At 45.4% G+C, this 11206-nt stretch overlaps 1 protein-coding gene across 1 annotated transcript; it reads left to right on the forward strand.

The window, feature by feature from the left end:
• Positions 1-249: 249 nt before the first annotated feature.
• Positions 250-8203, forward strand: LOC103799696 (magnesium transporter NIPA4-like). The gene is made up of 6 exons (XM_009072042.1): positions 250-286; positions 1886-2134; positions 4829-4885; positions 5882-5972; positions 7340-7500; positions 7599-8203. The coding sequence occupies exons 1-6, from the start codon at positions 250-252 to the stop codon at positions 8201-8203; spliced, it is 1200 nt and encodes a 399-aa protein (XP_009070290.1).
• The last annotated feature ends 3003 nt before the right edge of the window (positions 8204-11206 follow it).

Raw genomic sequence — 11206 nt, forward strand, 5'->3', positions numbered from 1 at the left:
CCCATCCCATCCCATCCCGGAGGAGGACCCGAGTGGGCACAGGTGTGCTGTGTCGTCCCATCCCATCCCATCCCATCCCGGAGGAGGAGAAGGAGGAGGAGCCGGGCGGGTACAGGTGTGCTGTGCTGTCCCGTCCCGGAGGAGGAGCCGGGCGGGTACAATGTGCCTCCAGCCCTGCCCTGCCCAGGTTCCCCAGCTCTGCTCTGCCCTCGGCGCTGGGATGCGCTGAGCGCCCGGAGAGCGAAGGCGATGGAGCCGCTGGAGACGAACAGCAGCTGCAGCAACGGTGGGTGCAGCCCCGGGAGGGGTGGGAGAGGTCCGGGACGGCCCTAGCCCTTCCCCCGGCTTTGGAAATGTCCTCTGTCGCTGTTTTTTCTTCTGCGTTTGGGGCTTCTTTTCCCTTGTTTTGAAGTCCGTATTGGAACGGGAAAACTTGAGCCATGCTCTGCCTGCCTTCCAGCGCACAGAGAATCTAGGAGTTGGTATTTTTCCTTTAAAGATTACTTTATCCAGTCGGTAATCACCCCATCCTGCTGCCTTATGCTTGTGCCTAGTGGTACATTGTGGAGATTACCAAGAAGGCAAGTTCCCCCTGTCCACCAGGAAATGTTTTCATTATCAAAAGTATTTTTCTATTAGAAAAAAAACCTAGATTATTAAGAAACCTTTGGAAATTCATCTAGAAAATCCCTGCAATTTTTCCCTTTTGAAAAAAGTGTCTATCTAGTTCAGATCCAAAAACCTCAGCTATGTGTGCCAGGACCAGGGGGTGTAGCTGCAGAAGGTCTAAGCCAGTCTCCTGGTTCAGGAAAAGTGTGGGACCCATGCCCAGGCTGCCAGCAGTGCTGGGAGCAGTTTAGCCATACTCCTGCCTCCAGAGACACAAATAGTTGCTCTGTAATGCCTATGTGAGTTCTGGCAGAAAATTGTGGCCTTTTACTACAAAGGGACTTTTGTGACACTCCTCCTGCTGCTCTGCTCCCCATAGTCTTTACTACCTGTGGCCTTTTACTACAAAGGGATTTTTGTGACACTCCTCCTGACTGCTCTGCTCCCCATAGTCTTTACTACACTCAGAGTGAAGATTGCAATAGACAGATGTACTGGGTGTGGTAGGAGTGTCAGGGGAGGAAGAAACTCAGCAATTTTTCTTCCCACACACAGCAACACACCTTGGCCTGACACTGGGCTGTAGTGCTCTTGGTGTTAACAGCAGAAAACTGTGGCTGCTCTCAGTCCTTCCACACTGGCAGGACTGGGTTTGCTTTAGGAGCTCTCAGACACTCTGCAAATAGGTAGAATGAAACCATTAAACAAACAGTAAAGATGAAACTTTGGTCAGAGACAAACCTGTTGGTGCCTTATGACACTGCTCAGTACACAGAGCTGGAACAGATGCACATTTACAATGTTCTGGCATCTCTCCACATTAAACCCAAGGTTATAAGCAGATGAGCTGGCAGATGCAAGGATTAGTTGGCTGGAAAGCACCAAAGCCTTTAAATCAACAAGGCTGAGGGTCAATAAGACATAGTTCAACCCCATAACATTGGAGTTTGGTGGAGATTCTCTGGCACAGATATCTGGAAATTCAAATCACATTATTTGAGGGGTCCTTGTGGCCTTCCAGTTCAGTGTGTAGACTGGAAGACACAGGGTAATGAGATGCTTGAACTGTACCTATGAACACTGTCATTCAACACTGCCATTTCCACATGTGAGTAAAGAGGTGTCCTGAGCTTTTGAGAGCTGATGGGTATGTGCTGTTTGGGTGACAGCATGAGTGGCTGTTCAGGGGAACATCTGAATGAGTTCAAGGATAATGGAGACACTGTTGATAGTCATGTCACTAATTTGCTGTTTTATCTCCATGATGGTCTCACAGGGTCTCTGATCACCCTCTCATGCCTTTCTCACCGGGTCGTGTGCCAAGTGATCAGTGATGCTGACTCAACTGACTCTGTCCAGGACAATAGGACTTCAGATAACTTCTGGGTAACTCAACTGGAAAACAATTATGGATTCTACATTGGCCTGGGTTTGGCTGTCTTCTCCAGCTTCCTCATTGGAAGCAGTGTCATCCTCAAGAAGAAGGGGCTGCTACGGCTGGTGGAGAAAGGAGGCACCAGAGCAGGTAAGGCTTTTGTGGGGGACAGGAGGGAGAAGGACCACCTGTTCCCAGAACCACATGCACCATCCAAACTCCAGCACTCGTAAGGCAAGGGAACACCTCTGGGTACAGTGAGTCTTCTATCAGCAATGTAAATAAGAACTTTTGTGGATGCATTTTTGTGTGTGAGACAGAGAGAGCAGTGCTGTTCAGGAGCTGAGAAGTTTATTTACAGACCCTGCATTGGAAAAGAGGTAACTTACAGAGCCCTGCCATGGAAGTGAGCTAATTTACAGAGCTCTGCACTGGAAGAGCTCAGCTAAAAGAAGCATTCCCCTGCCTGGCACTGCAAATAGCAAGTGACATGCCCTGTGGGATTAGCTGTGCCTCTACCAGAAGAACAACACATGCCCATCACAGCTCTGACATGGGAAAGTATGAGGAGGAAGCAGAGTGCTGAAAGCTCTTTGAAATGGGCCCCTCTGCACAAAGCTGCAAGTCATGACTGTGCCCCAGTGCACTAGGCATCTTTGCCACCACATCACCGGGACAAGGACGTGGCCCCATGTGCTTTAATTGCCCTAGCAAGAGCCATGTATGAATGCAGAACTCCACATCAGTGCTCTGGGTGAACTCTGCTTGTGGTTTCAGAAGGAATCCTTCGGAGGTATGTTGCTCAACAACCTGTGGATAACTTTCCCCTAGCACCAGGCTCTTAGGGTGAGGCATGTGTTAATGTGCACATATATATGGATGGGCCATGGTGGAGGAGCACTGCCTACAGCAGAATTGCACTGTGGAGTTGGACACATCCCATCAGCATTGCAAACGTGCTCTAGCAACAGTTGAAGAAGTCCTACCTAGCAACTGACCTACTTGCATAACTACAAAACAAAGTAATGATAATTAAAATACTACTGCTTCCCAGTTCTGACCTAGGAACTGTTCTTAAAAAAAATTTTAGAGGAAGTAAATATCACCATCCCCATTTTACTGTGTCTCCACATGGAGACACAGAGGCATGGAATGATGTAGTGGCTGTCCAGAGTCAATCAGCAAAACTACCAACAGCACCTGAGCCAAAGATCAGTTTTGAGTCCATCCCCATCCTCTACCACTAGGCTGAACCCAGATGGGTTTGCTTTTTTGGCATTATATTTGCAACATGAAATACCAGCATTGTTTCAACCCTAGAATGTCTCTCTCCTCCTTCCCTCCATGAACTCTTCCCACAACAGAGACAAGTGAGTAAAAGAAGAGCAAATACCTTCTGTTTTTTCAGAATGTGTAACAAGGAATTAGAGATTGATGACAGAAAACTGCAGCTGACAAAGAGTTTGTCAGTAAAAACCTAACCAAGCGGGAAAAAAACCCAGGACAAATAAACCAGCATTTTCTAAGAAATACCAAAGAATAACATCTGAACTTCAGCATTTATGAACTTGTTGAGGAATGAGAAGAGGCTGAATTCTAGCAAAAGATTTTTCCCTGTGTCCTGAACTCTTCGTTCCCCCTCGTCCTATCTCATGCCCTATCTCTCAGACCCAGTGTGTTACCCCTGCTATCTGAGCACATCACTTTTCTCCAAGGCAGGTCAAACACTGCTGTTACTGACAGCTCTGGTTGGGTCAGATTTGTGAAAACATGGGCTCTCCTTGACCCAGCAAAATCAGGATTCACAATGTCAGCAGGCTCAAGCTCCTTATCTCTAACAGCTTGTGGGTTAAGACCAGAGTTGGATTAGTTCCCAACACAGTATGTCCATTCTTCCTTATTTATTTATATCACATTTTCTTTCATTTAGTCGGTCCAATGCCATGAATCATTTTTCATCAGAAATACTCAGACACATAATGACTGTTCCACATAAAGTCAATATTAGGTTTTCTGGCAGTTCAGGCTGAGGCCCTGCAATACAACCATGATACACAGCAGTGTACAAAAGGAGCAGATAATTTCTGGGGCAGAACACAGGGAGCCTTCACCATGGCTATACAGCAACATGAACTGTGGCAGTGCACAGAGCAACAACCAGTGTTTCCCATCTCCATCCTTCATAGCTGTAACTCTGCTTGAGCTGGGTTTGGAAAAACTTCTTGCCTTACCTTAGTGCTCATGTGTGAGGCTCTGGAACAAGCTGCTGTGATGCAGGGTGAAGCACAGGCTCCCCATGGGCAGGGTGCATGTGGCACTGGCCCAGGGAGCAGCTCTGGGTGAGGGGCACCCAGTAGAGAGGAGGTCCTGTCATGCTTCATCCCTCTGCTCCAGGCACATCCCATAGGGGACTGGGAAAGTGGAACATGCAAGAGGAGAGACAACCAGTCTGTGGGAGCTCAGCTGGGTGTTTATTCTGGATTTAGGGGGTGATGCACCCTGACAAACCAGCAAGGACAACCACAGCTTGGAGGGCTGAAGGGCAGCCCCAAGCTCCATGCTGCTGCAGAGTGGCTGCAACCAAGGCTGATAACCTCTGGGGCAACAATGTCATTCCCATTGCCACCCTGGATTAAATTGCTGCTTTTATAAGTAGCTTCCACTAATCCCTTAACTTAATTTCCCTGTAGGATGGCATGTCTGCATATTCTTCCTTCCCTTCCAATCTGTTTTCTTTGTTATATTCTTCCTCTTGCAATTTATTTCTCTCTGAAAGGACATTTCTCATTGCTCTGAAGACTATGGTTGTTAACTCCTGCATACCCATGTGCTTTTCTTCCCCAGGAGACGGAGGCCATGGATACCTAAAAGACTGGCTCTGGTGGGCTGGCTTGTTAACCAGTAAGTAGAACCTGTTTCCCTGGATTTGCAGTTTTTCCAGGGTCTATCCCTGTGAATGAAGTGTGGAAGAAGCAGTGTGCCATGGCTTAAAGCCTGTGGCCTGTTGAGTTTCCCCATCCTCAGCAGAGGCTCCTCAAGGAAAGAGGCAATGAGCCATGCAGGATCTCCCTCACCATCCACCTGCAGGGCTGGTAGGACTTGCTAGCTCAGTTTTACTTGATCTAAAGCATGAAAAGCCAGGTTTTAATAAGGCAGCTGGCAGCTCTGCCTGTGTGCCAGGCACAGGGCAGCCTCCTGTGTGTGCCTGGGGGTGCCAGGAAAGGTTCCTGCTGCAGCACAGGCAGATAACAGAGGTGCAGGTAGCAGCTCCTTTCTTGGGCAAAGCCTGTTTTCCCTTAGAGCAAGCCTTAAGACCTTTCTTTTGTGCTGCAGCGTTACAGTATCTCCTCAAATTGAACTCAAAGCTACACAGAGAGCAGCAGATTTCACAAGAGGGTTTTTCAGAACCCACTTTTCTGGTTCTCACTGCAGCAGCAGCAGCTCAAGGTGCCTCCACCTCGCTCTGCCCTTGCAGCTCCTCTGAGCTACTGTGAGTGAGTACAGAGCACTCATGGCTCGAGGACACTCCAAGGACACACTGTGGGGGTGAGGAGCAGCTTCCCAGCACTGGAGTTCCCCCAGCTGCCCCCCAACCCCTCACTAACCCCCAGACACATTGCAGCTCCTGCCTAGGGTTTAGTGAGTCCATGTGGGTCAGCCCTGACATGACCAAGCCCTGACATTCCCATCCCTTCCCTGTGTGTGTGCAGGACTCCAGTGTGTCTCTCTACTTGCAGTAATTTGTAATAATTTTCACCCACTGTTTAGCAGCAGCATGAGACCCCCAGCGTAAAACCCACTCTCCAACTGAAGCATTACTGGTTTTCAAGCTCACAAGAGAAAACGCACAAAGTACTCCGTAACTCACTCATTTTTATTTTTCTTGTTTTTGTTTAGTGGGTGGAGGGGAAGCTGCCAACTTTGCTGCCTATGCCTTTGCTCCTGCAACTATTGTCACACCTCTGGGGGCTCTGAGCGTGCTCATAAGGTGATTTATGTGTCTAGAGTTTGCAATTTGCCTTTTTTTGGTTTGCCTGTTTGTCTTGTAGAGATAAGACTTAACGTGATGCTAATATAGTTTATTCTGCCTAAAGGGAAAAAAGTCTCAGTGTTTTCTGAAAAACAATTGTTGTCCTTTTTGAGGCATCATTTGGGAACCACTGGATTAAGTAACCCTTCTGGAAATGCTGCATTAGATAGCAGCCAAATACACTGTAGGTTAAATTATTGCAAAGCTCAATGTTACTTCCTTCCTTCTTCCAGCTCTTCAGCCATCTCAAGGTTGTTGCTGTTTGTTTTATTGGTTTGTCCTTCCTTATTCCAGCTCTTTAGCCATCTCAGGGTTGTTGCTGTTTGTTTTATTGGTTTGTTTTGAACTTGCAGTCAACAGTACTAAAAATCTGAAAGGGTCAAAAACATCAGACTTGTTTACAAACTGCCTTTCACTTGCCTTTTATTTTCTAGGCTTTTTAGGCTCTGAAGTTGTGGGGGTTTTATACTTCTAGCTGTTGCCAAAAATTCCAGCTCTTTAGCCATCTCAGGGTTGTTGCTGTTTGTTTTATTGGTTTGTTTTGAACTTGCAGTCAACAGTACTAAAAATCTGAAAGGGTCAAAAACATCAGACTTGTTTACAAACTGCCTTTCACTTGCCTTTTATTTTCTAGGCTTTTTAGGCTCTGAAGTTGTGGGGGTTTTATACTTCTAGCTGTTGCCAAAAAAGGCTGAAACCCTATTTTATTTCTTTGTTTTTAAAAGGGAGATTCCTACCAAACTACATGGCTGTGGGTACTGAAGGTTTTATAGGACTGTTATTGTGAAATGCATAAACAAACAGTTAGGACTTGCTCTGGTGTCTTGCCTCAAATCTGTATGGACAACAGCTACATTTTTTTTTGCAGATACATTCCAGTATCTTCAGAGTCTCTCTGAGGCTTAATAATTCTGATGATTTAGTTAAAATTAATGTAACTCTTCTGGTGTTAGGTTCAGGGTTTTTTTCCCTATTACACTAGTCCTTGAAGTAATTTCTTTGAGCACTAAAAGCTTTATAATGCAGCTTCATTCAGCAGCTCATGAATGATTCTGTAGACCCTGAAAGTATTTCTGGGGGTGTGTTAAGACATTCAGCACTTTTGCACCTTGCTGACACAAGAGCTGTGACCTATAGATCACACCTGCACCTCTGCAGGTTCAGCTGTCAGTAGATGCAATGTGACTGTGTATTAACACACTGGAATCCAACAGATTTACTCCCAATTTGTGTCCCTGTAGTGCAGAAAGGTAGTCTTCATTTAGCTGCTGATCCTTTTTTAAAGGACTTTCAAGCACCAGCTGATGTTTTCTTGTCCCATGCAGTGCCATCTTGTCTTCATATTTGCTTGGAGAGCGGCTCAACCTGCTGGGAAAGCTGGGCTGCATGCTGAGCCTCGTGGGCAGCACTGTGATGGTGATACATGCCCCAGAGGACGTGGAGGTCACCACTCTGGATGAAATGACTTCCAAGCTGAAAGAACCAGGTACACAGAAGGTTGTGTTTTCCCTCTTGGGGCTGGCCAGTACATATTGCTCCCTTTGGCCATTGCTTGAGTTTTGAGTTCTTCTCTCCCTCTTCCAGGTTTCCTGGCTTATGGTGCGATTCTCTTGGCTCTCTGCTTCCTCCTGATCTTCTACCTCGCGCCCCGTTACGGCCAGAGCAACATCCTCGTCTACCTCACCATCTGCTCCGTTATTGGTGCCTTCTCTGTGTCCTCAGTCAAAGGCCTGGGAATTGCCATCAAGGGCTTCTTTGCTGGCCAACCTGTGCTGCAGCACCCACTGACATGGATCCTGGTCGTCACGCTGGTGGCATCCATCACTACACAAATTAACTACCTCAATAAGTCTCTAGACATTTTCAACACCTCTTTAGTGTTTCCCATCTACTATGTGCTGTTCACCACCATCGTCATCACAACTTCCATCATCCTCTTTAAGGAGTGGGTCACCATGACTGTAATTGACATCATTGGGACTGTGTGTGGCTTCCTAACCATCATTTTGGGAGTGTTTTTACTCCACGCCTTCAAAGACATGGATGTCAGTTTAGGGAATCTACCACAAGTCTTCCAGAATGAAGATCAAGCACCAGTCACCAGAGATGACAAGAACATCCTGATAGAGGTGGACAACTCCAGCATCGCCCCAGAGGATAAACCCAAAGTATTCTTGCTCTACACCTAATGTGTTATATGTGAGGGACTGCAGGTTGGGTGAATGAGTTGATGCCAATATTCCAGGTGCCAGTGAACAATTTGAAAAAAGGAAAAGAAGAAAACAAAACTAACAGTGTCTTATCCAAGGCTTGATATAGTCAAGCCAAGTCTTTCTTTGGGCTCTCTGTCATGGTGTGGCAGCAAGGGGTGTGTTTAATCCTTGCTGTGCCTTAATACATGCAGCCACTGAAAACAAAAATCCTCTTGAAATATGATAGTCCTGGAACAAAACTCCTCTCTGAGGCCCCTTCCCATCTCTTATTCTTGGCAGGGCTAATGTTTACTCTTGCACTCCTTCCCCCGGGTAGCCATTGATGTCTTTATTTCCAGGCCTTGATTGAGTCATTGATTAGCATTTTTTGTCTTTTTTTTTTCCTTTCTAGACACTTGCATGAACTCTAAAATAATACACCAGTGGAGGAGACAGACAAGGACTGAACAGCGCACGCCTGCTATTCAGACTCATCCATGTTTAATTCACTTGCTCTGCAAATAATGGGACAAGAACATTGGTGAACATGGGCAAAAGGGGTGAACTTTGGAATAGGCACTCAGGCTCAGTGGCAGGACCCAAGCCATGAAGTTTTTTTACAAGAAAATCTTTTTCAACTCTTGTTTTTTTTGTGAGATATGTTATACTGAATCTAATTAGTACTGGTTGGCTGTCTTTTTTCTTTTTTTTTTCATTTCTTTGGGGTTTTGGGTTTTTTTCACTTAGCAGCTCTGGCTTCCAGGCCATGTTGATGTGGCTGGTGAAGTTGCTGGGCCTGATCCAGATCCCACTCAGGCTGGAGATCTCTGGCAGGGTAAACCAACCCCATGTCAGGAGAGACGCTGCCACTGTCCCCAAGACTTCTTGTGAAAACCATTTCAGTCTGAAAGACGAAGTGGCTGTAAATATTAAGCATTCTTTTTCTTAGGAAATATCTTGACCTTGTGGGATGACCTGCCCTTAAGGGGGAGGAAGCAACTGAGTCATCACACCTTAGCAAGTCCCCCAACTATTTGAGCCCCATGGCCTGTCCTGCTATCATCTCAGCCCCAAAGATTTTTGGTTGTTGTTTAGATAGAGGTATGAGCTGAGTGTTAAAAGCCAAACAGGCATAAGTGGGTAATGCTCTGCAGACCTGTAGGGATGGAGTTTATCCCAGAGTAGTCCTGTCACCACTCTCCATCTCTCCAATATAATATACCTGGACTTTGCTCACATCCCCTTGGATTTGTATCAGGGTCAGGATGAGGGGATGGGATATATAACATTTTGAACTGGAAGGTGAAAAAAAGAAGGTATTGCTGCAGTTAAAAGGTTCTCTCATCTTGCTGCTGGGTCTTACACCACAGAGAGGCTGAAGCCCATTTGCTGACAGCAAATCCCTGCTCCAAATGGGGAGCAGTGAAGCCTGTGCTGGCTCCATCCAGAGACAGCTCTGCCTGGGTTATCCCTGGACTATGGCACGCAGTCCTGCTGGCCAAAATGCTCACCTGGTTATACCTGGGTCTGAGCATCACTGAGCAAATGCAACATGGGGTTGTGGGAGAGAGGAATATACAATCTCTTATTTTAATAACATTTCAGTACTATTTTTTTTGAATGTGGAAAGGGAAATAAATGTGGTTTTCTAAAAAAAAAAAAAAAAGGTTTCAGGTGAATTTGAAAGTTTTTAATGATTCTCTCATCTTATTGGTGTAGCCCTAAAGGATAAATAGGCTCAGGGAGAGCTGAGTACAGCGTGTGGAGCAGAGTGAAACTGCAGCGACCTCCTTTGGTGGCAGAAAACAGTCCGAGTCACTCTAGCTTTGGTTTTTGGCATCCTAATGTGTGTAATGCTTTATGCATTTTATTTCAGAAAATGACTGTAAATGGCACTCATTTTTCCTCACTGTCTGGAAGTGCATTTCATAAAAGCTACGCCCCCAGCAATCCTGACATCCCTGGAGAAATGTCGTATAGAAAATGAAGATCTGAGCCAAGGTAATGAGAGAGCACACAGTGACATTTGTTAATGACAACCAACAAATTTATTAAAATTAGGCAAAAGGCACAATGAATTGCATTCTTCAAGTATTTGCATAGAGAGCATTATTGTAAACCATTAACATGTGGACACAGAAGAAAGTGAGATGCATTTTGGTATATGTTCTCCCAAGTAACATTATCTTTCCAAAAAAACCAGGTTTTGCCACCTTCTACTCCTCCTGCAGTTCCCCTGTTCTGATTCACTCAACTTGCACACATCTGAAAATTTCAAAGGACTTTACTTAAAACTACCTTTTGGGGATTTTTTTATGATACTATTCCAGCAATAAAGTTTTCCATTAGAGTTTGGGCATGTCCAGTTGTTCTCTGAGCATTGTGTTTTAAAACCTTGATCCCATGCTCACACGAAACAGAGTGAAAATACTTTTGGTGATTTTTTTTTTTAGTGCCCATTTGATTCAGATCAGGGGTTGGAGCAGAAGTGAGTTACTCAGTGAGGTCTCAGATGTAAGATCAAGTTGTTGTGGCTGAATCTACTACTACAGTGTGTGTGTGTGTGCAGGATGTGCCCATTGCTGCTCCACCTGTGAGCAGTAAAACATGCTCTTACATACACAGCCACACTGGCTGCACCCCAGGAAACAACAGATTTAGGGGCTGTTGGAAATGCAGTTTTATATGTAATATATCACAACTCTAGAAAAAGACATATAAAGATTATAAAGCTGTTGTCTTTTACATGCCATCCCTTGTGGTTGGTTTGTTTCCTAGGCACATAGAAGGTAAGAAAAGGTCCAAAATTAGCAAGACCAGGAATAATCAATGCAAAATTCAAGACACACACCCTGTGAACTGTTTCCTTGTGGAGAAAGAGGTAGTAAAGTTGTGAAGACTAGTGTGGTTTAAGTCATCCTACAGATACACTGCTACAAATAACTACAAATTTAAGGAGTACTTAGGGTTTATCTGGGTTGGGTTTTTTTTTAAAAAAAA

Source organism: Acanthisitta chloris, unplaced genomic scaffold, assembly GCF_000695815.1.
Source record: "Acanthisitta chloris isolate BGI_N310 unplaced genomic scaffold, ASM69581v1 scaffold1383, whole genome shotgun sequence".
Taxonomy (NCBI): Eukaryota; Metazoa; Chordata; class Aves; order Passeriformes; family Acanthisittidae; genus Acanthisitta; species Acanthisitta chloris.

Bases quoted from the DNA above. Each gene is read 5' to 3' on its own strand.
- LOC103799696 (XM_009072042.1), top strand. From the start codon at position 250: ATGGAGCCGCTGGAGACGAACAGCAGCTGCAGCAACG. The intron at 4,886-5,881 runs GTAAGTAGAACC...GTTTTTGTTTAG, and splicing joins GTGGGCTGGCTTGTTAACCA to TGGGTGGAGGGGAAGCTGCC. The intron at 7,501-7,598 runs GTACACAGAAGG...TCCCTCTTCCAG, and splicing joins TTCCAAGCTGAAAGAACCAG to GTTTCCTGGCTTATGGTGCG.